Source organism: Beauveria bassiana (assembly GCF_000280675.1).
Source record: "Beauveria bassiana ARSEF 2860 unplaced genomic scaffold BBA_S00013, whole genome shotgun sequence".
Classification (NCBI taxonomy): domain Eukaryota; kingdom Fungi; phylum Ascomycota; class Sordariomycetes; order Hypocreales; family Cordycipitaceae; genus Beauveria; species Beauveria bassiana.
In genome coordinates this window covers 607,235-635,000 of record NW_007930848.1, presented here as the reverse complement: position 1 = coordinate 635,000, position 27,766 = coordinate 607,235, and the positions used below count along the sequence as shown (strand labels likewise).

At 49.9% G+C, this 27,766-nt stretch overlaps 8 protein-coding genes across 8 annotated transcripts; 4 read left to right on the top strand and 4 right to left on the bottom strand.

Moving 5' to 3' along the window:
- Positions 1 to 241: 241 nt before the first annotated feature.
- BBA_05313 (histone deacetylase complex protein) lies at positions 242 to 4,784 on the bottom strand (the record flags this gene model as incomplete). Its single annotated transcript, XM_008600410.1, has 4 exons — positions 242 to 781; positions 833 to 3,863; positions 3,917 to 4,017; positions 4,161 to 4,784. 4 exons carry the CDS (start codon positions 4,782 to 4,784, stop codon positions 242 to 244), a joined length of 4,296 nt encoding a protein of 1,431 aa, XP_008598632.1.
- Positions 4,785 to 5,747: 963 nt separating this feature from the next.
- Positions 5,748 to 7,934, bottom strand: BBA_05312 (pleiotropic regulatory protein DegT/DnrJ/EryC1/StrS; the record flags this gene model as incomplete). The annotated part of the gene is made up of 1 exon (XM_008600409.1): positions 5,748 to 7,934. One exon carries the CDS (start codon positions 7,932 to 7,934, stop codon positions 5,748 to 5,750), a length of 2,187 nt encoding a protein of 728 aa, XP_008598631.1.
- A 987-nt stretch (positions 7,935 to 8,921) lies between these two features.
- Positions 8,922 to 9,752, top strand: BBA_05311 (UDP-N-acetylglucosamine acyltransferase; the record flags this gene model as incomplete). Its single annotated transcript, XM_008600408.1, has 1 exon — positions 8,922 to 9,752. The coding sequence occupies one exon, from the start codon at positions 8,922 to 8,924 to the stop codon at positions 9,750 to 9,752; it is 831 nt and encodes a 276-aa protein (XP_008598630.1).
- An 822-nt stretch (positions 9,753 to 10,574) lies between these two features.
- BBA_05310 (peptidylarginine deiminase type I) lies at positions 10,575 to 12,539 on the bottom strand (the record flags this gene model as incomplete). The annotated part of the gene is made up of 1 exon (XM_008600407.1): positions 10,575 to 12,539. The coding sequence occupies one exon, from the start codon at positions 12,537 to 12,539 to the stop codon at positions 10,575 to 10,577; it is 1,965 nt and encodes a 654-aa protein (XP_008598629.1).
- Positions 12,540 to 14,710: 2,171 nt separating this feature from the next.
- Positions 14,711 to 15,888, top strand: BBA_05309 (phosphotransferase enzyme family protein; the record flags this gene model as incomplete). The annotated part of the gene is made up of 2 exons (XM_008600406.1): positions 14,711 to 14,739; positions 14,805 to 15,888. 2 exons carry the CDS (start codon positions 14,711 to 14,713, stop codon positions 15,886 to 15,888), a joined length of 1,113 nt encoding a protein of 370 aa, XP_008598628.1.
- A 1,173-nt stretch (positions 15,889 to 17,061) lies between these two features.
- On the top strand, positions 17,062 to 18,915 carry BBA_05308 (acyltransferase-like protein; the record flags this gene model as incomplete). The annotated part of the gene is made up of 2 exons (XM_008600405.1): positions 17,062 to 18,041; positions 18,744 to 18,915. 2 exons carry the CDS (start codon positions 17,062 to 17,064, stop codon positions 18,913 to 18,915), a joined length of 1,152 nt encoding a protein of 383 aa, XP_008598627.1.
- A 5,865-nt stretch (positions 18,916 to 24,780) lies between these two features.
- Positions 24,781 to 25,761, bottom strand: BBA_05307 (uncharacterized protein; the record flags this gene model as incomplete). The annotated part of the gene is made up of 2 exons (XM_008600404.1): positions 24,781 to 25,463; positions 25,524 to 25,761. 2 exons carry the CDS (start codon positions 25,759 to 25,761, stop codon positions 24,781 to 24,783), a joined length of 921 nt encoding a protein of 306 aa, XP_008598626.1.
- A 971-nt stretch (positions 25,762 to 26,732) lies between these two features.
- On the top strand, positions 26,733 to 27,749 carry BBA_05306 (AIG2-like family protein; the record flags this gene model as incomplete). The annotated part of the gene is made up of 1 exon (XM_008600403.1): positions 26,733 to 27,749. The coding sequence occupies one exon, from the start codon at positions 26,733 to 26,735 to the stop codon at positions 27,747 to 27,749; it is 1,017 nt and encodes a 338-aa protein (XP_008598625.1).
- Positions 27,750 to 27,766: the final 17 nt, after the last annotated feature.

The following is a 27,766-nucleotide window of genomic DNA, read 5'->3' as shown; positions in this document are numbered from 1 at the left end:
AACACAATAAACACAATAAACGCACGACGTGATGAGAGAAACCATAAGCAACCAAATCGAGGAACCCCTCCAACCTTTTACACAAGAAAATCCAAGGGAGAATACACACGCAGAAGAAGGCTCAAGCTCGGTCCCGACTTTCCCTGCCAAAAAGACGCAAATAAAAAATTCCATAAACAACCTGCTAGAAAACACCCCACACTTGCTCTAGCCACAGCAGAGTTTCCTAATTCATGCAGTGCTATTGCATCTCGATGTCTTCCCCCGCGTACGGAGGCGCAATGCCCTCGTCCACCCACTTGACAAAATTCTTATTTTGCTCCTGTACCTCCTCCGGGCTCATATCCTTGGTCCACGGGGGGTTGTGCACCATCTTCTCCAAGAGCTTGCTCTCGCGGTGGCGGCTCAGGGCCGCTGTGAATTTTTCGCGGCGCTCGCGCTGCTCCTTGGTCTTGGGCACGTTGTCGTAGATGAAATACTCAGAGGTCCCCGGCGCCCAAACCATCTTAGAGCTCGTCAGGCAGATGGAAATGGTCAAGTTTTCGTCATATGCTAGAGGCTTGGGAATGCTCTCTCCGTCAGACTCGGCATCGCCCGAAGGCAGGTTCCTCGTGAGCACTGTCTTTTGTAGCCTCGAGCGGGGGATGCCTTCTGTTGGCTCGACGCGAATAAAGGATGAAATGTAGTATTGCCATCGCTCGCGAAGCTTCATCTCGTCCATGTAAAACGTCGTCTCGTCACGCTGCAGCCAGCGAATAGTGGCCTCTGATCTCTGGGGAAACTAGAGTCCATGTCAGCACTTGCGTTCGCAACCGGTAATTGAATGACTTACCCAGCAAACGACGAAAATATCGCCGTCCTTGACACACTTTTCTGCAAACTTCCTGGCGCTAATCTCAGTCTGGTAGCTCGTCTCCTCCTTGTCCCGGCTGTTGAGATATTGCTGAATGAGGTCAGGCGTCTTCTCCTTGACGTCGGTGCTGCTGCAAGTGAGAGCAAGTCGGCACAGAGTCTTAAGAAGATCCTGGATAGTGTACAGTTTCCAGCCATTGCGGAGGTAGTAGTGCCTCATAACATCCTGAAAACGGTTCTCGTCGACGTCGCCGGTGATGTAGTCCTCGATGAGCTCCATGGTTTTGGGCCAGAATGCTTCAGGCGCTTCGTTGGCATCAAAAAAAGTCATGCGGTTCTCGGTAAAACCAATGTCCCCAGCAGGTTTGGGTCGGCTCAGTCGGGCGATTTCTTTAGAAACCCTCTCGGAGCTGCCCTTGATATCTTGAAGACGCTCATATAGTTGATGAAATATGCTGAAGAATACAAACAGCGTCTGATTGCAGAAGAAGTTGTACCAGGGCCGGCTAAAGAACCCATCAGCCTTGAGCTCGCCGTCGCCGTCCAACAGGCCGCTGTCAGAACCAGTCACCACAGGCTTAGGCACACTGGGCATCCAGCGCTCGTTGGACATGTCAGGAGTAGGCGCCTCATCGGGCACGTCGGCCATTTCCTCCTCATTCGTCGGGGTGACATCGGGCGTGGTCTCTTTGCTCCCCGATGTGCTATCCTCCTTATGATTCCGGGGTTTGCTGCCGATACGGCCCGGATCGAGGACCCCTCTAAGCAAATCGCCCTTCTTTCCGTTCCTTCGGCTGCGGCCGTTTGTCAGCTCAGCGGGTGTATTGTCTTCGATTTCCTCCTCGCCAGAGTCAGGCTGCATCCTGGGTACTCGCTCCTGAACCACGTCGTCAGGAAGGTCGAAGAAGGCCGGGATGAACATTTCGAAAAACTCCAAAATCCTTTCTTTTTCTTGCGTGCTGTGCTGGCCATTGTGCATGCTGTAGAGCATCATCAGACGGAGAAGGTCCATAATGGCATCCTTGTCAGAAAAGTTCCAGGCGAATTGGTGGCGCGGAGCTTTGCCCTTGAGTGCTCGCTCGCGGCGCTGCTCTTCATGCTTCGTCTTAATGACATCGACCAAGTGCTTTGCGGTCAAATTGCGTTTGTCTGTTGCCTTGACCGAAATGCCCATGTGATCAAGACTCTTGAGATGCATGTTCTCGGTCTGCGCATGCCAAACCTTCTCCCATTCTCGCTGTGAGAAGCGCCACTCCTCATCCTTTTGCTTCATTCTGGCCAGCAAGACAGGAACAACGTCAAAAGGGTGGCTGTACATGTCGTTGACCACATCGATTCCGCGCTCTCCATAGATCTTCTTACAGATACGCTTGAAAATCGATGTACTCTGTCCGACAAGTGCGCCAGGCATGTGGAAAGACTCTCTTTCGGACGGTGTCATGGCCAGCATCTGCTGGGCGATTGGCTCCAGGAGTTGGATACACTTGAGGTTGGCCTCAATGTAGAAATCATAGTCGTGGCGCTCTTCTTCAATGCGATGAAGACCTTCTTCGAACAAGTTCTTACGATGGGCGACGAATCCAGAGTCTTCACTGGCCCAGGTCGGGTGCGAAGCCCACTGGTCATTGAGAACCGAGTTGCAGAGCTCATCACGGCCGCTGCAGGGCTTGAGGCGCTCCCTCTTAGGCAAGAGTCTGTAGCTTGGACCGTATCCTCGGCAGTTGCTCAGTGAAATTTTATCGGTAGGAGCAGCAGGACGATTATCGATCATAACATCTTGGGTATCAAAGCCCACAAACGCTTTCCAGAAAGCCATCAAGTCGGGATTCGAGTTGATAAAGACTGCACCCTTGTGGAAGAGTGTGTTTCTGTCAATAACGTTTTGACTGAAGAGATTGCAGAGCTTCAAGAACTCGTTCATGGAAGATCGATTGCTGAGATATTTCTTGACCTTTTCAAAAAAGGCTATTTCTTCCATGCTAGTTGTAGTGGAAGTTCGAGGAGGGTATGGCTCGGGCATAACTGGCGTCAAGGTGGGCTCAATCGACGACCCATCCGCAGCGCCGCGAGCGTGGCTTAATCTTGGTCGTTTGCCATTGACAGCAGCAGCTTGCAGACGAGGCTGGGAGGTCACCTCGGCGAGCAAAGGAACTCCTCCAGCAGCCGATTTGTCGTTTCTCGCGCGTTTTTTATCCTTGCTAGCGCTAGCTGGAGGCGCAAAGCTTCCTAGTGGAGGCATCTTCTGTCCGTCTCTGGCACCAGGCTGCTGACCAGCGCCGCCAGCCAGAACATCTTCGGCTCTGGCGGCGGCCGCCTTTGCTTGTCCGGCAGTCTCTGGGAGGAACTGCTTAAAGTCTTCCAGCAAGTCAGGCGCAGCATTGAACAATGTGGTAACTTGCGCATAGACATCTTGGATCGGTTTTTGCTCCCGCTGGTATGTTTGCAGAATCTCCAAGAACTGCTTATATATTTCCGGCTTGTCCTGGAATCGGTTTTTGATCTTGTTGACGTAGCTGATAGCGTGGTTGAACTCGACGGGGCCGCGTCGCTCCATACCTGCTTGGGCTGCTGCAGAACCATTGAGACTAGCTGGGCCAGGCGTGCTACGCCCAGTAGCGGCATTCGGACCAGCAGGCCCAGGAGCTTGAGAGCCAGCGCGGTGTCCTGCGACCTCATATCCGCCGCTCTGGGCGGCTGCCTGTACGAACAGGCTTCCACCGTTCTGAGCCGGCGCGCTGAAATTGGCTTCGGGTGACCTCTGGGGCCATTGACCACCACGCTCGGGAAAGATGGACTGGCTAGGGCCATGGCTATCGGGAGGACCACCCCGTCCTGCGATACTTTGGATAGTTGTACCCATGGGTGTAGTGACTCTGATTGTATTGGGATCGTTACCAGCGCCGCACTCGATTCTGTATCCCGGGGGTAAAAATGTGTTGAAGCCTTGAATTAGGTTGGGGTGGCCTGCAAACAGCTCGGAAACTCGGTTGATAACGCCGGGTGTATCGATACTATTCTACAATGTTAGCTCTGTCACCACCAAGGGAGAATAGTCTGCACTCACGCCTGAGACTTGAAGTCCTTCATAATGTCGAGAAAGCGGTTATAAACATCGGGCTGATCATGGAATTGAACTTTGACCTGGTCCAGGTACGTCAAAGCATCCTGTAACATTCAGTTAGCGCTTTACATTTCATGGTAAACAGCGACCGCGCGAAAAGTTTTCCAACACGCATAACCACAAAGGCCTGTGAGTCTGCTTGCCGTGCCAAGGACAATGCGCGCTGTTCTTGTTTCAATATCCTTACATTAAGAATGGGTTGCTGGCCTTGCGTGATGCCGCCTGGAATCTGAGAGCCACCTGGTGGTGGTACATTGACCATGGGCGCGCCCTGCTGGCCTGGTCGCTGGGCGTCTTGCGGTGGCTGTGGCTGCTGTTGCAAAGGGCCACCAAAGACTGATCCGGTACCAGGTGGCGGCGGCGGCGGGCCGCCCTGGGCGGGCTGTCCGTGAGCCATCGATCCGTAACCTGGATGCTGACCGCTCGCACCTGGCCCGCCGTGCTGGAGAGGACGCGAGTGGTCATTCGGTGGCGGTGGGCCGCCGTAGTTTTGCATCGGGCCTGAGGAACCGCCAAGCGGCATAGCAGATGTGTTGCCGTTATGGTTCGCCAGCAAGCCGCCCGGACTGTGTATCGCGCCAGGGATGCGCGACGCAACGGGTTGGTGTATGGGAATCGAACCGGCACTGCTCTGGTGTGCGGACTGGAACCGGTCGGCGGCTTCGCGATCCCGCTCGCGCTCTCTCTCGCGCTCCTGGTCCCGTCTCATAATATCGTCGTGCTGTTGCTGCATGACGCGGTGACGTTCCTCCATTTCACTGGTGTATGGCGCGCCGCCGGACTGGACTTGGTGGCTCTGGTTGCTGTTCATGCTGGGGGCTGTAGCCGCAAACAAAGGACACAGAAAAAAAAGTCAGCCATGTCGTTCCCATACGTTGTTCATCATTCATCCGACCGCGATTCACCGGCACCCGCGGGGTGCATGCGCTGGGTGCAGCCTAAAAAGCCCGTCCGTTGCGTTTTTCGACCAGCCGACAACGCAAGCTTCAGGAGGATGTGTCGCGCGCGATCGCGAGCAAGAATAGATGGTACTCACAGCTTGAGGGGGGCACAGCTAGGCCAGTGAATATCTACATGGAGATCAGAGAGCTCGTATAGAAAAGGCTGTCAAGTTAAAGAGCTGCTGCAAAGAGAATAGATGCTTGGTGGAGGGGGAAACAAAACGCCAGCCGTGGGTGCAGAACCTGGGAAGCTCACCCAGGATGGAGGGCAACCAGCCAGGACCAGATCTGTCGGGGCCATTACACAAGCCTAGCGCGGAGTGTTCCGCATCACGTGCTGATAAGAGTTCTTTATCGCCCTGATGCGGAAAGTGTGACAAGCCGTGTCGCGCTGCGCTAGTCCTAATATGCGCTAGTCCTAATAAATAAACGGAAATCAGCCTCAAACGCGAACGGTTCTCACAGGAAAGGTATCTACGAATAGGTATGGTATTCAGTAGAGCAGCGAAGTTTGTAGAGTAGAGCAAAAATATGATGATGTAAATCCATCTGGTCATTATCAACTCAAAGGAATTAGTAAAGAAACATGACTGTATCCAAAGTAAGCCTTGTAGCGAAATATTCTGGCACTAGTCACTCACTCTACCGTACTTGGTCTCGACTACCTATGTAGTTAGTGCAAAAATTCGCGCTGCACCAAGCCGTTCCTATGGCTGGCCCTGACATGTACCGAATCTAATAAGCGTTTTCTACTTGTAGACCATGGAGAAAGTATAACACTTTTTAGTCAAAAATTGTCAATGTCGCTTATTAAAACCTATCAAGATGTACGGCTACATTGGCCGCTCTGTACATTGATTCTTGACAGACGTGATAGCGCGCGAGACAGCCCGACTCACTCTGTCCACTTCACACAGCTCCAACAGAGGATGAAGCGGCAGGCTCAGCACACGTTCCGCAAGCCAGTCCGTATTTTCCAGTCGCTGGCAGTCGTCGAGTAAATATTTTTGGAAAGCCTTTTGTCGGTGCAGAGGAAGCGCTGGATAGACTTTGGACTGTATTCCGCAAGAGCGCAGCGCTTCTTGGACGTCTTCTCGCTGCGCCTTGTTCTCGAGCGTAATCGTGAACAAGCCCCAGGCGTGGTCGTCCCAAGCGGCACGCGAGCATGGAAGCCCAACGACTCCTTCCAATTGTGCTCGGTAGCGAAGTGCAACTGCTTTTCGATGCTGGACCTCTTTGTCAAAGTTTGTCAACTTGCCGAGGAGCACCGCGCATTGGATAGAGCCAAGCCGCCCGTTGAGTCCTACGCGGATGCTTTGCTCCTTGGTACTGTCTGTGCCATGCCATCTGATTGACTTCCACTTCTCAAACAACTCAGGGTCATCGGTGAACAACGCACCGCCGTCTCCAAAAGCGCCGAGTGATTTTGTCGGGAAAAAGCTAGTAGCCGTCACAGGGGCCAAAGCTCCAACCCTCTTGCCGCTTTGTGAGCCACCGAAAGATTGCGCGGCGTCCGCGATGAGAGTCATGCTGAACTCGTCTGCCAACGGTAACAAATCATGGTAGGGTGCTGGTAAACCATAGTAATCGACGGCGAGCACCACACGAGGAGTGAGCTTGCCTTGACGCTGTACTTGGTCAATCGCGCGTCGTAGCTCGCGCGCAGACATGTTGCGTGTTTCACGGCTAACATCCGTAAAAACGGGTGTAGCGCCGGCCAATATTACCGCATTGCAGGTTGCCATATATGTGTTGGCGGGCAGGAACACAGCATCGTCGGTGGTGAGATCCTCACCGAGCAGCGCAATCATCAAAGCCGTAGTACCACTGGATGCTGTCAAACAGTAGTTTACGCCTGCGTACGCAGCGAGTTCACGTTCCAGATCCTTGACTTCTGGACCATCTATGTACTGTAAATGATGAAGTACCATGCGAATTCGGCGTTCAGCATCGGCTCGATGGTCAGGCGAAGCCAAATTAATGTTGAATAGGCTGATGCTGTCGGTTGGCTGAGCCACTATCGCGTCGGTGGCCACATGTCTTTTGGCCTCCTGCTCTTGAGCATCCGGTGTTGTAGCCGATAAAGATGCTGTAATAATGTCCAAGGCAATTGAGAGGGCACGATACCCGTCGCGCGCGGATACCAACGGGGTCATTCCCGTCCGCACACTCGTGACAAAACTTTCGAGTGCTGTTTTGAGGGGATCATTTTTCAAGGTGCCACCACCATCGAGATGGCCAGCACCGCTATGGAGATTTCGGAAAGGTAATTTTCTCGAGTCGGTGAAGCGTCCAGCTAGAAAGTCGAGAAACAGATTGCCTTGGCCATACTCGACTTTGGTCCAACGCTCTTGCTTCACGGCTATTCGGCTTGCGTAAAATTTGACGGGGACTCCCCCAAATTCGACCATGGCCGAGATTGTATCTCTGGAACCGGAAGCGAATACAAGCTTGATGGTTCCTGGTATTAATTGGAGAACTAGGTCTATATCGTGAACCATGAGATCCAAAGCGACGTGAACGTCATTGCAGCGTCCGTCTTCAGTGCTGGTGCGACGACACTGGATCGAGGTCGGTACATCAATTGCTCCAGCCCACAGATGAGAAGTAAGAAACCGCTCTTGATGTCCGACCTGGAGAATTCGGTCATTGTCTGCAGCTGCATCAATTATGCGTCTAGCGTCAGCAAGGTTTGCAGAAAGAGGTTTCTCGAGGTAGACGTCGATGCCATTTCTGAGACAAAAGATGGCGGCATTTACATGCGCCGTTGCTGGACTAGTCACAGATACAATGTCGACTTTTCCGACAAGATCTCTGTAATCTGTCAGAGCAAGGCAGTTGAATTTCGCGGCAGCCCTTTTTGCTACTTCACCGGATGTGTCGACCACAGCAACGAGTGTAGCATCGAGCATGGCGGCATATTTGTTCGCGTGGAACATTCCAAACTTGCCAAGACCTATTACCCCGGCCCGTAGCTCGCCAAGCTTTTCTCGGTCATTTCTCGTTGCATTCGTGGACATTGTACTATCATCGATGGGGCGTCGCGTTCGTGGCTTGTATGCTTCTGCAGCAGCGGTCACTAGATGAGAGATCACTTCAGAAGGGACCGACGTATCTGAAATTGGCAGTGTAGAGTGAAGAAGAAAAGATGCATTGGTGGGGGAAATTTAGAGGTATATACGAGTAGAGTCAGGTGCATCAGTTCAGCTGTGCGTACGCAGGCTTCATAATAGCACTCAATAACACACGCAGCTCAGACGGCTGCAAGATGAGTATAGCTCTTCTCGGGCTATTTTTTCTCGTCTTTGTAGTGTACTACTCGCCGCATTGTTTCGTTTTCATCAGCTTCTTTGACCCCAGAAAGCCTTGGTAGCAGGCAAGCTGGGGTAGTCGCCGGGCGACATTGAGCGATCGAGAGTCGATCCAAGTCGCAGTGCGTCAGTCGTGCTCACCGGGTATACATCAAGGCAACACAAAACAGGTAGCTCACTGTCTTTATTTTTTTCTATTCTTTTCTTACTTTAATACAGCAGACATGTCACATCTCATTATAAAGTCGTATCTATAAAACGCGTCAAGCCATGGTAGATCGGGCAATTTTTTATTCTCCGATATGCAATAATTCCAAAACGTAGTACGTCATAATATGAACGGAGAATTTATCTTGACAGGAAAACACAATCACTCCGATGTTATCAATATATATAATACGTTTTGCAGAAAAGCAATATGGTATAACTCATCTAGTTAAGCTTGGCAATTATCACTGACGAAAAAATATCCGATTCTAGATCTTGCAGCTCTGCATTTGGCTGAACCGTAGATTGAGGCTGTTGCGACAATATGTAGTGCATAAGCGGTCACCCGAACACATCTTCTCATAACCTGTCCGAGAATCTGAGGTGATATAAATTTGGTGACACCTAGCTGTGGTCCAATGCAGCCTCTTTTCCTCTACATCATCCATACGACGCGCCGTCTCTAGTAAATTTTAGATAGCTCTCGTCATGGGCCACTTCAAGCAACATCCATCCGCTGCGATTCATCCTACAAGTGTCATCCATCGAGATTGCATTATTGGCCGCAACGTTTCAATTGGCCCATTTTGTTACATTGGAGATGATGTGTCTATCGGGGACAATACCGTCCTCGCCAGTCACGTAACGATACAGTCCTCCACTACAATTGCCAGTAATTGCACAATATATCCACAGGCTGCATTAGGTGGTCCGCCTCAGGATAAAAAGACTGCAGGCCAGCAATGCGGGCTAGTCATTGGGCACGGAGTCATCATCCGAGAGTGTGCCACCATTCACACTGGTGCACAAGATGGTGGAAACGGCTTCACCACCATCGGTGACAATTGCTTGATCATGGCCAATGCCCACGTGGGCCACAACTGTCGGTTGGAGGATGATGTGGTCATTGTGACGGGCGCCGCGGTTGGCGGCCATGCTTTCATTGGCAAAGGTGCCGTCATCTCAGGCCAAGCTGCAGTCGTCCAGTGGTGCCGTGTCGGGCAACTGGCTTTTGTCGCTGCCGGTAGCATAGTTACAAGAAATGTGTTGCCTTTTACAACTGTCCACGGGTTCCGCGCACGGCCGGTAGGGGTGAATACAGAAGGTCTGAGGCGACATGGCTGGACACCAGACAGGATTAGAGTGGTTGCCGGCGCGTTGAAGAAGTATATTGAAGGAGGAGAGAGAGCCTTGGTCGGCTTGTTGCAAGAGTCTGCGCATGCATCCGATATCGCCGACATGGTAGACTTTGTACTAGCCGGGTCTCCTGGCGTTTCAGGGTCAGAACCAGCTGCTGGTGATAAAGCCGCGAAATTGTAGATGGTTATTGAAAGACACAGTCTACAATGAGGAATAGTAATGTTAATTACACTAAATAAATTTAATGCATATTATTTATAAATTAGAGTATCTCTTAAAACTACAGTGTACTGAGTGAGATGGCCAAGTATTGTATGCCGGGCTGGTACTGACAAGGAAGTGCGACGTACCTATAGGGCCTAATCTGTTTCATCGGACAGGTGTTATACTTGGCTGGGGGGAGAGAAAACATGGCAGATTTACCGGTAATACCATGGCATTGGGGTTTGCTCGAATCATGCCAAGACTTGGCGGTATTTACCGGACCGATTCTGACTCGTACGAGACCATTCCGTTCACTATGGCGTATCTTGCTTGCTACCCTTTACGAGGACCCTGTCAATTAGTGATGGAGAGATTGTAATTTTCTTAGTATGCAAAGTAGTCAAAATAGGTCAAGAGTTCGATTTGAGGCACTCTGATAGCGTTTGGGAAGAAAGCTTCAGACCCGTGGTGCAACGGAAGACATCCAACCCCAAGCACACGACATTGATTTCCATAGACCCCATTCTGCGACCCAGTACGTGCTTTCAAGTCATCATGATTATATAACGCCTTTGAGTAAATCAATACAACCTTCACCATCACAAGCAACATCACGAGCAATGACTTTGCACAGTCTCTTTGTGTGACAAGTCTCTGTTGACGGGGCTTCGAGCATGACACTCTACTCTGTAGTGACATCAAAATTCCATCGTTCTAAATGACTAAAAGGTGAAGAGAAACTAAGCTATGTAGATATAAGACTATCTAGGCTTTAACTTGGTAGGCTTTCCAACTCACTCAAGACTCGCCCAGCAGCTCACGAAAGACATTCGTAGCACAATGAATGTCTCCCTTGCGGTTGTAGTAGTTCAGGTCATCTACAAAATCAACCTTATAGCCGGCCTGCTTATACACCATTTCCACAGCATGCTGAAGAACATCCACACCCGCAGCGTCAAGCGGGCCCCATTGCTTTGGTGCCATGTAGAGTGAGTCGGCCATGACGAGCCCATTAATGGCATTAGGAAATATAGCAGCGGCCTGAAAGTCTCCGTTGGAAGGAACTGCAGGATCTTTAACCCTACCATAGAGCACCGGAACGCGCAGGACATCACTGTCCGAGATGCCAGTCTCCCGCTTAAGCATCTCAATCGTACCTCGAATACGTCGCGCGCACTCCTCGTTTATCTGTATAAATTCAGTGTTGACTAGTTGATCTATTGTGCCAAAGGAGTGGAGATCGCTCAACGGTTGAGACGAATACGAGCCGTTGCCGCGCCCTGCCGCCTGAGCATCCTGTAGGACTCGAACAGCCCCGATCGGATCGCTGACCATGACGCGCCACTTGAGAGGAGTCTCGGCCGGTAAGAATTGCAGAAATTCATCGACGTGCTGAACCTCGAGCCACGTCGTGTCCACAAGGAGAGGATCCTGCATCTCCTGGGCCTGAAGGAACGGCAGTGATAGCGGCACTCTGCCCGCGGTCTGGTTGGCACCCACGACGATCCGCCCGGCCGAAAAGTTCCTGCCGTTAAACTCATATGGCGGGATTGTCTCGAGATTTCCCATGGAATCCAACGTCTCCGCATTATCTTCGGGGGGCAGCACGTCTGTTACCATTCCAACGCCAGTAGAGCGAATCTGCTGGGCCACGGCTGATGGCCCCAGAATACTGCCAAGCTTCATTGGCGCCGGCAGTATGATTGGTAAGTTGATAGTTGAGCCGTTTGGCCCAGGGATGCTGGCGTACATTGTCTCGAAGAGATCTTGAATGAACCCGCTGATCCACCACATCTCGTGGATCGGTTCATTGAGCCCGACAGACTTCGCGCTTGATGCAACTCCATCAAGTGTCACCTTGTATTCGGCCAGATCTGTGTCCTTTGAGGCAAAGACCTTTGTAACCCGCTGTAGATGGTTCTGCGTGACCAATGGAGCGACCCGTAGCATGACTGAATCAGTGGAAGTCGTCTCCCCGTCGGTCACGACCAGCTGAACTGTTACTCTTCCGTCCCATGGCCGAATGGTGGCGGCATCAGGCTCGGCTACCAAATGACCTCGAGGGCCGCGAGCATCGATTCCCAGCTGCAGCCCCTGCGCAAGCTCGGCCGCAGAAAAGGTTAAATCCTCACCAACAATCTTCCAGCCGCTCTCCAATTCCTCCGCCTTTTTTGGCTTTCCAAAAATAGGCCACCACCGTGATGATTCTGGAGCCGGCGGCTCTGTTTGTGTGGAGTTTTGATCCGACGGCCAACGTCGAAAGATGCGGACACACTTGCGTGCCAAGGGGTCCGAGACGGATATTCTGCCGACGGCGGACGAGTTGAGACCCGGAGTCGGGACTGTCCGGAGAGGGGCCAAGTATTTTGGTGCCCGTTGTATGTCATCCGAGGCGTCATTGCACTTGACCAGAGTATCCTTGAATTCGTGCAGTTTACGGCACCGGTCAGAGCTATCACCAATGTTTGGAAGAAACAGAGCACCCGATTCATTACTCCACGATTCTTTTCCTGGACCTCGGTCTGTTGAGCCCTCAATGTCGACGACTATGCCATCACGGTTGCTGTCGGCCAGGATGACCACTTTGACGTTGTCTTGGGTAGCCGTGCAGTCAGGAGCTCCATGCGGTTCATCATCTCGTCTTGGATGATACGCCGACCCGAGCCGTCCCGTGCCAGGAACCTCTGCAGCACCCTCATCAGCCAGAGGTCGAGGAATGGCGTGACCGAGAGGCACCGCCGCCACGAGAAGAGCAAGACGCATGTCTCCTAGAGAACTGCAAACGATAAAAAGAGCGAAAGGAAAGACACCACAAGGCAATGGACGTCTAAGTCAAGAATTCGAACATGTAGGGCTGCAATATGCTCATGCAAGTTTTTCTCAGGGCCTATATATACATATATACTCCAGCCCCCGGTTTAGGTGTCTGAGTCAAGAGCCCGGTTTGGGTGTCTGAGTCAAGAATTCGAACATGTAGGGCTACAATATGCTTATATAAGTTTTTCTTAGGGCCTAATGTATACATATATGCTCCAGCTCGGTGTCTGAGTCAAGAATTCAAAGATGTAGGGCTGTAATATACTCATGTAAGTTTGTCTTAGGGCCTAATATATACATATACTCCAGCCCCCGGCTTGGGTAAAGTACACGTATTTATCACTTGGATACTACTATACCGTCTGACTCGGACATCTTGGACTCTAATCTTGTTCAAGGTGAACGCCGATACCTTGCTACACGGGTATGATCTCCCGGACAGGCATGTGCGACTGGCACCAAGTTTTAAGTTAACAAGCATGATGGATGCCAAATTGACTTCTATAATTGTTGCTTTAACAAGGAGAATCATCGTGAAGACAATTGGTCTTGATTTGTGTTGTTGATTGTTTTCGGGCCACGCAGAGGCTGTTGGCCAATGGGAGGCTGCAGTGCCTGAGGCAGCAGCAGGCCGGCCGCCTTGAAACACTGTGGTAATCAAACCACCTAAGTCGCGAGTCGCTAGTACTTTAGAAAACTTAAGATTATAGCATAAATTAGCTAATTCGCTTGAAAACGTAATAAGATTACAATAATAAATGGATTACGTTATCCTGTCCTAGATTATCCTAGCTAGCCGCGTTAGCTACGCCTTCTCTCCACCTATACTGGACGGGGTCTTCGTGGAGCCTTGTAGACGAGGTCTTTGTGAGGTCTTATAGATAAGGTCTTCGTGATTGATTCTTAATCTAAAAGAATATAAGTAAGGCTAGTTCTTTTCTTTCTAGGTTCTTTCGTAAGAAGGGTAGCATCTAATCATTTTGGCATTTCTCTCTCCTATAATCAGATCTCATCTGAGCTAGCTCTTATACATCTATTAGACGACGTATAAACTTCTGCTAATTCTAGACTCGGTTTGCTCACAATTTTAAATTTCCTGCCGGGACGCTGTAGCCGATTGCTCCCGACAATGCAACTACCGATGTCTCCAGCCAGCCAATCTAAAAGTGTCAACCGAGGCATCGGCAGTACTCGCCCGTTCTTCTGGCTCATCAGCTGCTGGCAAGAAAGCGGCTAAGTTGTATATAGTCGTTGAAGACACAGGATAATAGTAGTACTAATCATATCAATCAGATCCTAAGGCATTTTCCATATAAATAGGAGTATCTTCCGAAAATGCATCTTCTAGTGTGCAACCCATAGCTCGGCTCCCCTCTTATAGCGTCGCCACCAACCACTGAGGTACTCGCCGCTACCGCCGCTACCGCCGCCGAGCCTCTCGAAGCATCTCAAGACTCGCTGATTTTCTCGCTCATTCGTTAGAAACCTTCCTGTTCGCTATCTTTGAGAGATGTGCGTGTTTCTGAATACATAACCTGGTTGCCTAATTCCTTGCTTGCAGAGATCGTACGCATTTGTCACATGACTTCGCGATTCGCCATCTCGCAAGATCAATCTCACGTCCTCATCTAGCCCATTTCTCTACCCTCCAAAAAAAAAAAAAAAAAAGAAACACCGCGTCAAAGACTCTGCCATGACGACGCGCAAGCTACTTTCCGGCCCTATCACTCTATCCATTGCCACAGGTCGGACCGACAATATTCTTGACGCTTTACAGTACCCACTGCGCAGGGCAGCCTTCTATGATCATATAGAAGGACATCGTGCTCAACTGGCAGAGGTAATAGCACACCACCTGGGTACCAAGCCGACCGACATTGATATCTCACCACAAGAATGGTGGCGACATGGATCGTTTAATCTTTGTGTTCCACTCAAGATAAATATCGACTGTGCGCCGTCAAATACCCCAGAGTATGCTTTTATTCGCTTTCCCCTGCCTTACCGAGTTGGGGAGGCATCAAATCCCGGCAACTCGGACGAAAAGCTCAATTGTGAGGCTGCGACGTATGCATGGCTTGAGGAGAATTGCCCCTCTGTTCCGATACCAAAGCTCTATGGCTTTGGGTTATCTACAAATAAAAGGGTAAGCCTTCTGACATTTAAATTCCGTCCCGTGAGCTCATCAGCCCGCTAATTTACGAACGCCAGCCTTCTTCCCAGGTGGTCGCGCTGGTTCTACGAAGCCCGGCGCTTTTTCCTGGCGGCATTTGGCCTCCAGCAACCTTCACAATATGTCCGTCACGATTCCAGCCGTTTCGCAGCCCTTGATATCGGTTACCTGCTCATCGAAACCATCACTTCCGGAGATACGCTGTCGTCATCCTGGGATACAAAGCGTGATACTACCCGTCTACAAAATCTACAAGGGGACTTGGCGAGGATTATGGTCTCGCTCGCGCGTATTTGCCTACCCCGTATTGGCCTTTTTAGCCTCGATGGTAATGGGTATTTACGCTTAGACAATCGGCCTATTAGCGTTCAATCTACGATACACGAGAACGAAGGGATCTCCCTACACATGTCGCGGCGCACAACATTCTCTAGCGTTCAAGATTTCGTCTCCTCTCAACTAAAGACCTTCGAAACTCGATTTATGGAGCACCCGAACGCGATAGATTGCCCTGAGGATGCTTGGTACCAGATGGCTAGCCTAGCTGCTGCTAAGGTGGTATTCCCACAACTATTTCGAGACGATCTCCGCAACGGCCCTTTTGTGTTTTCCTTGACCGACCTTCATCGAAGTAACATATTTGTTGATGAGAATTGGCATATCACTTGTATCATCGACCTAGAATTTGCCTGCTCATGGCCTATCGAATTCCTTCAAACACCATATTGGCTCGGTGATAAATTTGTGGATGAGGTCACCTCTGCCGACATTACGCGTTTGCACGCAGACTTTATGGAGCATATCAGACGTGAAGAGAAATTGCAGTGCAGAGACACAGATATCTCATCGATGATGCAGCAGTCGTGGGCTAACGGCACATTTTGGGTCCCCTTGGCACTCAAGGATCCTACACACTTTGCAGCAATATTTTATAAGTGCATCCTGAAAGACTATTTTGGCTTTCCCGACGAAGAACTCGATAATGGCGCATACTTTAGGTTCTGTTCCCCTTTTTTCCGCCGCGATGCATCGAGCATCATCGACCGCAAGCTAGGCGATCGAGACAAGTACATGAAGTCCCTTACGGAAGCCTTTGCCGATGCCGCAGAGCGGCCATCCTGAAGCCTTTGGAAAGGCTTGGAAATTGTGGCCATACACTTTCAGGCACTCTTACTGCCTTTTGGTGGCGTCGGGGAGTTCGAGCACTAGATGGCTTATAAGTTCATGGATCGCCTTCCGGGAGTGAGGTTGAATTGTCTTTGTCTTTTTTTTGTCTGCCGTATTCAGTCTCGGCAAGAGTAAGGTAAGCAATGCTGTATCGACTAAAGAGGTGAAGGGTTCACTCACTTTCAGGCCGCCGTATATTTATTCAATCACGAAGGCACGTAGCCTCTGCTTTCTTCAATAGTCTGCTCTATGTGCCACGTCCCCTCAATCATTTGAAGTGGGTGCTGGACACGTCGCCACTCTACTAACCTTGGCAACTTAACGCCAGCTACTTACACGCCAGCGGCTGTTTTCTCACAGGGCTGACACGATGTGCACACTAACATGGCACTAAAAATTAAACGTCAAGGAGACAGCATATCTCTACGTCTACACACGCTATGCACCTACCTTGCTTACTTGCCAGGTGAGGTACTAGTTGTGGTATATACTATATACCTGCGACTACTGATAGAAGAAAGTCTTCCACTATCTACATAAAACAAACCACTTAGGTTTAGAATATATTTAGGTAAATAAGATTATAACTAACTAAAATATAGAACATTTCTTAGATATAAGTTTATATTGAATTTCTAAATTAATAATAGATTTATTAAGATCTAACTAGTTAGTTCTTTTTATTATTATTAAAAGAAAAATATTTACCTAGATATATAAAGATAGTCTAAGATATTTTATATTTAAAGAATAAGTATATAAATTACAGCCTTATATACGTAGATTATAAAGAATTTTGATATATAAGGCAAGACAGTTTAATATACACTATCCTTACTATACTTCGTGGAGGCGTGTAGAGATATGTTAAAGAATATCATTGTAAGGGAAATCTTTTATGTGGACAGTTTGTTTAATATCCCAGCCAATGATACTACGAGAAACTGACCGAAGAACCACCTGCACCCTGCCTCTGAGTGACGTCGGCCCTACTGCTTTTACTTTAATCATGTCTAGTCTCTGCCACGTTGAGCTTTTGTCAAGGCAAAATTTCCAATCTTTTCCCACCAAAAACAATTCGACAACGCTCAGCATCCATCCCATGTTTCTTCCCAGCAGCATGGCATCATGGCCGAGATTGTGAGCGAAAGCACCCCCCTCACTGGAGTCGTCTTACCCCGCAAGCCGACAATTGTTCGTCGCATTTTTTGGTTTTTGATGCCCTCCTTTGTAGCCCATTATTTCCATCCCGCCCAAGATGAAGAAGGAGTCGCTGCTCCCCCAAAGCCATTATTCCCCACGTCGTACCTCAATAGCCTACGGGGCATCGCCAGCCTCATTGTCGTCTTCCAGCACAACAGCAGCGAATATTTCCAGTCCAACTACCGCGGATGGGGCGACCAAGCCGACGACCATTACATTATTCAACTTCCATTTATCCGAGTGCTCGTCAGTGGCGGTTTCATGGTCGCCATCTTTTTCGTCATCAGTGGCTTCAGTCTTGCTTATGGGCCGCTTGAGAGGATATACCGCGGCGACACAGACGCGGCCATCGGAAGCCTACCTTCAAGCCTCTTTCGACGGCCTTTTCGCCTTTTTTTGCCAGCGGTGCCGATTGTCATAATCTGCGCAGTCATGAGACGCTTCGAGGTTCTGTATGGGCATCAGCAGCGGAAACCGATTCCGTTTACAGATGAGCCTGGTATACTGGGACTGCTGATGGCGACGTGGCGCGGATTCATGGCCGTCATCCGCGTCGAAGGAGATACCTTGGACAAGCTACAGTTGTGGACCCTCAGTATTGAGTTTCAAGGATCTCTGGTCGTCTTTTTGTGCTGCCTCGCTTTCGCACGCACCAGCCCGAACGTTAGAATCTCGTGCATCTTTTTGCTGGCCGTCTTCTACATGGGTCTCTCACTCTGGCCGCTTTCCTTGTTTCTCGCTGGTATGATACTGGCTGAGATGCGGCTTCGTCGTAGTTCGATCGAGCGGTCTGAGATTTATCGCACTGCAGCCACCACCATGTCTTGGTGGGCTCTGTTCATCGCATCGTTATTTTTTGGGGGTTGGCCTACACATGGCAATGTTGGATCGACCTTTGCATTCCGGTATTTTAACTGGATACCTACCGGCCCAGTGGCCCAGCCAAGATTTTGGCAGTCAATGTCCGCAGTTCTGATGCTGGCGTCTCTAGAGCACATACCTTTATTACAAGGCTTACTCAATAGCAGTTGTTTGCTCTACTTGGGAGAGATTAGTTACTCCCTATATTTGATCCATTGGGTTATCGCGCAGAATACAGGGACAAGAGGCAGTATTTTAGCGGCAGTGGAAGCGGGTTACCCACCAGGGGTGGCTTGGGCTGCGGTCGTTGCTGTCGTCATTCCGCTTTGCATTTGGGCGGCGGATATATACTGGAGAGTGGTTGATCAACAGTGCGTCCGATATTCTCGGTGGCTCGCTAGAAGACTTTGTATCTAGGCAGGCAGTCGGTATAGCAGAGAGAGGTCGCTTCCGAACCCTATGAGTCGCCGACTGTCGAGCTCAAATAAGTAAACTGCAGAAACATATAATCGTAATTTGTATTAAGTCAGGTAGCTGAAGTTGCGGATATTCCTCCTGGTCTAGCAGCCTTTCCAAGCAAAAAAATTATACCTGCTATTTGCGAGACAGCAATCATTGTCTATTGCCATGATGCAGGTCGGTTTCAAGAAGGCTCGCGATGTTGCTACATTCTAGCAGTTGGCTTGACACCAAGTGTGACGTAGAAGGAGCATCGCCTGCAATGTTCGACTGCAGACGTCTGATAGCCTGCCGTATGACACTTTGCAGTCCATCCTGCAAGACGGCAGACATTACTGCTGGTACAGAATGAGAGGCACCATGGCAGCTGTACCGCTCCTCGAACTGGTTGACCACGTTGGAGAATGTATGAACTTCTTGAAGGAATCTGATGGCTATCCCTTCTGGCTCCTTGTTTGAGTGCTGCTGTGTACATTTCCAGGATACATTTCCCATCATCTGCCTGAAAATAGCCCGGTAACCATCTAAAACGGCCAGACAGGTAGTAGCGACACCAAGACCAATTTCTGATTGCATAGAGCACGAACAGGTCATGATTGTGGAGAGCTGTCTTGAAATTGTGTCGAACGAACGAAAATGGGGGGTATTGTCGATAGCCATATCTGGCAGCCTCAGTCGCCTACAAAGTGATTCTGCATCGGATTGTGTGTTGGCAATTGCAGTTGCACAACCTGAAAAAGGAACAGAATGTGTTGATGGCGGGTCAATGCTCGGTAGAATGCATTCAGCCCAAAATTCGGGCCCCGCGGCACCCCCGTCTGACAACAGAATAGACTCGAGGCTGACATCGGGAATATTCTCCGAGGCATCTTCGGATGTCGACGTGGTGGTGATGTTATTGCCTGTCTCCGCGAAATTTATGCTCGTTGAGATTGGGGTGTTAAGTACGCTCTCGATTCGACTATTGCCTTCGGATGGCGACAGAAGGCCTTGGGGAGGGCTATTGTTCTGCCGCCGGGCCTGCTTATGAGATGGTCGCCCGACCTTTCCAGAAAGGCTGTAGATGCACGAGTATTGAGACTGGATGCATCGCCTGCACGAGGGCTTTTGGCCCTCGCAGCGCACCTTTGATGCTCGACAGGCGTCGCAGCAGCGCTTGAGCCTCGGCCTATTCATCATTCTTGTTTGTATCCCGTTGTACAGAGCGAAGCGATGAGAAAAACACGGAGAGGGAATATCAGCCGAGTTGCGTGCACCCACCACGCTCGAGATGCTTGACCACCAAACAAGCGTCTCATCAAGGCATTAGCAGGCATGCCACGAAAAACGCATTCGACGTATTATAGCACTGCTTGAAGCAGTACACCCCGTTTCTTGGAGACTCTCCCAGCCAGGCCTGGTTTTTGGGGGATTTCGGCGGCCGGGTGCGTTGAAGAAGGAAGGTGTTAGCAAAAACTCCATTCTCGCGGTGGAGAGCAACACTAGTGAGGGCACTGAGGGGCCGGCTTTCGGCCCGGGAAGGCCGCTCAGCCGCAATATCGACCTAATTCAGGGGTTTGATCGACTAAAGTGGGGTTTCGCTACACTGCTAGCTCCGATACTACCTACGCCTTGACGACATACCCCGCTAATGAAGTCCATTGACAATGACATGCGTTTTGACGCAGTGTTACTAATTGCAAAAATCTTGAATGTGAAAAAAAGAAAAAGAAGAAAAATTAGTCACAATATTCAATCAAACATCTCTTCGTTCGGTCAGAACCCGCCACCCACAATGTCGTAATGGCGTCTCACCTGAATTACTTGTGACCAGATTTGACTTTTGCGAGATCCGGCGCAGCCATTGTCATTAGTTGGAGAAAGCGACGGCTGCAGGTTTCAGTGTGTACAAAAACCCGAATGAATTGGATCTCGGTCTCAGAGGAGGGAGCAGCCGTGTTCGACCTGCAAGGTTGAGACCAAAAATAAAAGCAGACCTGGGCAGAGATGCGCACAGCGATTTTCATGCAAGTTGACAAGATCAACGATAACGCTGGTGGAGCTGCCAAGGGCCAATCTTAGCTGAAATGTCACGCCGCAAGTGATGGTGCATCACATGGTACCGAATAACTAAGAAACACAGGCTGGACGTAAGTGGGCGAGAACGTCAGTTTTTTTTCGAGTGGGCGGGCAACAGATTTCTTTTTCAGAGAATATAATCAGTCACTTTGAGCATCTATTTCTGTAGCGAGAAACATTCAGCTGTCAACGCATGGGAATGGCTCATCTACAAGAGCGGTCTAGTTATGCCAGGACTCCAGAGAAGAGGGCAGAATGATGACGTGATCAAATTTCGCAACGCCACGCTGAAGCTCATGTCGCTTTCATGCAGTTATCCCCACAATCGGCCATGCCTGTTGAGCTGAGTTGTTGTTCAGCCATGTATACCATGCAGATACGTGTCAACTGGTGCGTAGTGTCGCAAAACGCAGAGCGAGGCACTTTGCACCATTTTGTGGCTTGCAGAGGTGCAAGCTATCACGTTCGCTTTGTGGGGCTTCGCCAGGCAGTTAACATCAAATACACCTACATACGATAAACTAGGTGGCTTTGAAGATAGGTGGCTGCTCAATCTGATGCCCCATCCCTGAGCGATGCAAAGTAGCCAGCTGCGACTCAGTCTCATGTCAACTCGGTTCAAGCAGGTCCTACGAAGGCCTGTTTGAGCCGAGTGAGATAATCATCTCGGTCCCGAAGTTTGCGATCAATGACGGACGGCACTCTGGGAGACCAGGAACGACAGCAAAATCTGGTATATGCATCGTCATTAAGCTCTTTGGTGGGAAAGTTGAAATAGTTTGGCAATATTTGCTGGTAGAAGATTGTCGTACTAGAGGGTGATGGCAATTAGTAAACAGAGAAACGTCCCAAATTGGCAGAATAACTACTCTTTGGTTGGTCGAGAGGCCAAAACCGTAAAAGGCACGGGATCGGAACTGAAGGGCAGCTTTCTTGCAGCCACGCATATGTTGCGGCTTCGCAATTGAGCTTTTCGTCCGAATTGCCAGGTCTTGTCGTCTCTCCCACGCGATAGGGGAGTGGAAAGCGAATCATGGCGAATTCTGGCACATTGAGCAGGGCAACTGAGTCAATGTGGACATGGACTGGTACGCATAGGTTGAATGATCCGTGGCGCCACCATTCTTGAGTAGAGATTTCGACGGCAGATGGCTGGGTGCCGAGATGATGGGCGATGACCCAGGCCAAGAGAGCACGATGGCTCTCAACTCAACAATTTGAGCCATCTCGCTGAGCTTGGAGGTGGCTAGTAAGCTTCTTCCGGTGTATGCTTTGTTTGTTGGATTGAGTGGTGTATTGTCATCTCTCGCTTCTTGCTCGATAGGTCCTTTTCGTCACGAAGATTCGCTTTCAAAGAGAGGTATTGTGTGCTCTTCTGTCAAAGTATCGGCATCTTGGTAAGCCATTTTGCCGGGGATGGACATTGTCTAGGCATGAAAAGATTGTCGGTATTCTTCAATTGCGGAGGGGTAAGGAACAAGATCTAGAAGGCGCGGGGTTGGCGCTATCGGCGGGAGCAAACGGCGATGTACACCGTAAATAATTAGTGCCAGAGCTTAAAGCAAAGCGGGTTCTCCGCGCTGACGTGAACAACGCGCACGATAGCACGTTCAACTACAGTGTTCTTGTCGAAAAGAAAAATAATACATCAAAGGCGAATTCTAATTGCGACATAGGAAACGTGTACACCGTCACCATTAATAACGCCGTGCAAAGCAGAAAGCAAGGTCTGCAATTGATTCATATTCATGAATGCTCAGGGCGGAGAAGCGCACGAGTCGCAGGGCGTTGCGGGGGTTCGTGCCACGGGCAGTCGGCTACTTGTCAATGACGCGACTGGTCAAAACGTTCCGTAAACTCTATTGCTATTTACGAATCAAAAGCGCCGTGCAAGATTTGCGTACTCAGCTCGCTATAATTTTCCGAGTATGATAGATTACAATTGGAGTTTTTGTCTAAATCATTGCGGCTATTGCGACGGCCATCTGCGTACCCGATAACTAGAATCGGCAGGCTGGGCCGTCAACTTCTCATCAATGAGGCCATTATTGGCACTGGGCTTGGTTATTTCACGAGGGGACTGAGCCCAGCCAGAATGACAATCGCAACAGTGGCCAGATATTTGAAGCTGTGACAAATGCTCTGCTGAACCAAAACTCCATCTCGCCTGTCGAGAAATTGGGTTTGCTTCTCCGCAATTGGAGTCATCACCGGATGTTCGTATCGGGTCCTAAATATAGACATACTAGATAATCTTTGACTCATCCCTACACATCCTGTCATGCCCGTCAGAATGCACGGATCTATCCGGAGAACGATATAATGCTCACGTAGATTATCACCCTTATTACTATCCATTAGTGCGATCACCATATAGCTCCATCCATCTACGGCCAGGGCCTAGGCGAAACAGGGGTCGTATACCTCCTCATACGCCTGAGTAGCGACTGGTAATCCTTGTCAGCCGCGACAAAAGTGTTTGACCACAACAATCCCTGAATAGCTCGTTAGCGCTTTCTGATCGTTGAAATGCATGCCATTTCTGCGTGCGAATTCAATTCTTACCTCCTGCAAAGCCAGCTCTATAAACCCCACCGCTATATAAACATAAGTACGCACCAGTGAGGGCGACGTCCCCTGACCTCCCCCACGGAACTCGATAGTGCCCGAGACTTTGATAATGTTGGAAAAGTTCCAAAGCATGTGTCGTGTATTTCCTTGAACAAAAGCCACCAGTGAGTGAGCATCCCGGATTTGTTGGATTTCTTGCCGAAGTCTTCTGACATGACGACTCTCTCCGGAATCCAAGCCATTAGGAAAGAGTCTCTTAATCGAGCCGCTGCCTTGCATCACTCCGCGACAATAAAGAGAGCTTTCGCGATGAAAGGGCATCATCTGAAATATATGCCACTCGTAGACGATGGACGCGAAACAGATAGTCTTGAGCTCGTCGAGACTAAAATTCCTCTGTGCCGTCTTGACATGGACATGGGTAGAGGCAGAATCGTGCGGAACTAGAGTGAATGGACTATTCCTCAAGGCCTGGGCAAATTTTGACATGGCGTGATCCCATCTGAGCCCTTGAAATTGGTATATAGGAGAAACGGCCTCGAAGCCCACCTGCCCCGGCCCAGCCTGCAGTGAGGCATCACTCGTCACTGCCCAATCGGTGTTGTAGTAGTCGGCCGCTCTCGACTTTGGCCTTCTGTTGACCACCGCTGATTCACCGAGACGTCGAAGTTCCTCCACCAATCGTTGGTAGCATCGGTGAGGATCATGCAAAGGTCTAGCAGCCGCAAGGATGCCTTCTATCTCCATGCCAACCGTGTAAGTACGGCTAGATCTCGACATGGCTGACCTATATGCGTAAGCTTAAGACCCAAAAGTAGTTGAAGGGGTGATTATCTCCGAATTGGTGTTTCTGCGTCACACTTTACAGCTAGTGGACTTTAGGAGTTGATGGGGGCATGGGAAACCGGATAGTGCAGTGAGGGGTTGAGATGAATAGAGCTGCTGTCACTTGTACTCTGGAGCACTTGTACTATGTATTTTTACGTTAAAGTACGTGCGAGTGTAAAATACAAGAGAGTACGTCTGCTGCACCTACAGGGGCCTTGTAAAGGACGGCCAAGACCGTGCCAGCCACACCAAAGTGACCACACCATAGTGGCCGTATCCCAATTGACTTTCAGCCCAATTGCATAAGTAAAATAGCTCTGAATACTTTGAATACTACAACGTTATACTGGCTAGTGTCGAATATCCAGGCGGCTGATGTGGTGATTAACTAGCTCCAAGTCCTCTTTCTTGTGACGAGTATATGTCTCCAGGTCGACTTTTTGTTTTCCTGGTGGCCTCTTCAATAAGAAGCTTCTCTCTAGATATACACAACGCAAGCAATATGGCTTTGAAAATTATCTACTAGATGTGACTTTTGACGAAAGAGCATGCTGCAATGGCAATCCCGGTTACTTGTAGATTGAGTAGACAGCAAAGTGGAAAGGCCAGCCCGGCATGGCATAATGGTTCAGTCCACTTCAATAAACTTTTCTCCCTTTTTTTAAAGAAAAGAAAAATGAGATCAATGTGAAGGAAAGTAGTGAATCTCTCATTCTGGCTAGGATGGTCATAAAAAATCCTAGAACAAAGGAGATGATTCTCTTCGGCATAAGGGTCCAAGTAGCAACCACTCTCTGTGCCCTGTTGCCAGGAAGACAGTGCTGTTCACTCCTCCTATCCCTACTGAAGATTTCAGATATTCTGGGCTCACGGGGGACGGGGGCTAGAACTCTCGTTCAGGACCAAGTAACTGGCGGGAAGATGCCTGTCAAGTGACAACTTCCTTGCTTCCTCTTTCACCTTGTCATACAACGCTTGAGGTGTCCAGCTCGGCAATCCATGGCCTGATCGAAGGATATCATTGATCTCCACAACAGCGCGCAAGAAGCAAATGGCAAAGGTAATCCACCGCTTAGTGCGGATCTCTCCTCTCAGCATCCGCCCTCCTCGAAATTCGATAGTGCCCGACTTGTTGGGAAGAGTATTGTCAAAGTTCCAAATGACATACCTATTCTTCTGCATAATGCCTCTAAGGGCAATACATGTAGAAGCTGTGCTGATGAGCTCCGCAATCTGCGCCTTGTTCCCCCGACACGCACTCAGTCGTTCCGAGTTTCTGGTGTTGGGCTGGCAGTATGGGTTATCAGCTCTGTATTCAGGGAGCATTTGAAGGACGAGAGGCTCAAAGACGACAATTCCGAATGCCATCTTCTTCAATGTATCCAGACGGAAGTGTTTACCGCGCCCTGGCGCGATATGGACGTGGCTGCCACATCTCGTGTTTCTGTCTGGCATGTGAAAAACGGCCCTCATGGCCGCCCAGAATGTATCGATATCTGCGTCCCAATTGCGACGAACTTCGAAAATTGGGGAAACAGCTTCCAAGGCAACTTGGAAAGGACTAGTTAGTCAAGACGCAGAAAGTCGACTCAACAGTAGAAAGTTCTGACTAGCATCACTGTAGGTTCCAAGAGAGCCATCGCGTGTGATCCACCACTTCTCATAGCTCGCTGGTCGTCTTCTATCGCCGCTTAGTAAATCGTCGGCCTCGGCTTTAAGGCCTCGTTTGACTAGGGCTGCTGCGAGTTTTTTATAGTATAAAGCAGCATCCAGAGGCGGTCGTGGTGTGTGTGGCCTGACCACAGCTTCGATCTCAACCCCAAATGTCCAAGTAGTCATTTGAGGCATATTAGGAAGCAATGAAAGATGGGTATTGAATGGAGATTAGAAGACGGTCGTATTTTGTACAGTACTGCCACTGGCAGGTGGTTGTTCATTAAGCCGTATGCTGAACTACACAACGTATTCACCAAGTTCAAGGCTGCCTTATAAAAAAGGCTTTCCTGTTTACAATATATAGTGCATTCATGCTTGACCGGTCGTTGCCCGCAGCTGAATCTATAAATAATACTTGAGTTGGTGCATCTTCTATCCGCACTGTTTCATCTAACGCCTACTATCATCAGTGTGTCTCACGGGCGACGAAAGGGTGGATTGCCTAGTCATGCCATAATGGCCTCAGAAAGTCAGCTGGATGAGAGAATATTAATTTGTGTTACCCTCTACTTACTTATTTACATGTGCACCGTGTACATGTGCGCCGTGTACATGTACGGCAGTTTATAGACGACGATGATTGGCAAACTACGGATAGTGCTCTGGCTTCTGAGTCATGAGACTAGACGTACTAATTATAGCAAAATTACCGGTGAGGCCAGAATAACCGTAGGAAATCAGTTTAGCTGAAACATGCAGGCGATATGTCATGGATTGTGAGTGGGAGTCATCGCAAGTACTTCTAAAGTACACCACGCTGGTGTTGACGCTTTTCAGGCGCTACATTGTTTCACGCTCTGTTGGGCATCGAGCCCGACAACCTTGAGGTCCTCTTTGGACCGAGATACGCCCCGGCTGAGCAACACGGGTGATGCTTGGTGTTTTGTGTAACGCACCTATACACAGGGCGGCTGGTCCCGCGAAAGGGTGCCGTCGTATATGATGCAGTCGAGAACAAAGAACTAGGCAACAGCCGGCTGTTGCCTAGCCTTCTGTGTCACAGTGCAGCGACAGTGAATATGCACTGCGTGGTAGTATATATGCACTTGAATCCTTTTGAGGCGGGATTGCAGATCAAGTTGGCTGCTGCATATACTTTCGAAATGTTCCCCTACCCCGTCGTGCCCTCGCCATACGGCGCAGTCTTTGTGGAAGAAAGAGTCGAGTGGACACATAAGAACAGGCCGGCACCCAACCCAGCTCGCAACAATAGGAACCCTCCAGCACCGAACGCAGCTCGCAACAAGAGGAACCCTCCGGCACACAACGCAGCTCGCGGTAATAGGAACCCTCCAGCACACAACCCAGCACCCAACCTAGCTCGCGGTATTAGGAACCCTCCAGCACCCAACCCAGCACCCAACCCAGCTCGCGGTCACAGGAACCCTCCAGCACACAACCCAGCACCCAACCCAGCTCGCGGTATTAGGAGGCTTCCAGCACACAACCCAGCTCGTCCCAACGGCGTCTCTCCAATGGCTGATATTGCCCGCAAGTTGAACCTCTACGCCGATGAGGGCAAATATTTGTATTTTGCCTACGGCAGCAACATTCACGTCTCGCAAATGGCAGAGCGATGCCCCCGCAGCCTTTTCGTCGGCGCAGCGTCCCTCCCGGGCCATCGATGGCAAATTAACGAGCGGGGTGTTGCAAACATCGTCCCATCCCCAAGTCACCGCGTCGAGGGTCTCGTGTACCTAGTGGATCGGGAAGACGAGAAAACTTTGGATCGCTCAGAAGGAGTATCGCAAAAACTTTACGAGAGACAGATGCGAGAAGTCGACTTGACACCACACCCAACTCTGTACACGCAAAAGTCTTCGCTGGTTGCCGCAGAGCTCGAGAGAAATAACGCAGGGGTTCTTCGACGAGGAGGCCCAAGTCGGCCGGAGCTACGACCGGGGCGGATCAAAGTACTCGTATACGTCAGCGAGAGATTCAAAACTGACGGTGCAATTCGTACAGAGTACATAACCCGTATGCAAAAGGCCATGGCGGATGGTCTGAAGCTAGGTATTTCCGCATCTTATGTCGAGGATTGCATAAATCCATTGATCAACCCCAGGCCCAGAGGTCCGGCTCACATGAGGATTGAGCCGCGGAGGCCAGGCCCGCGTTGATTTCTTGGGGGGGGGGG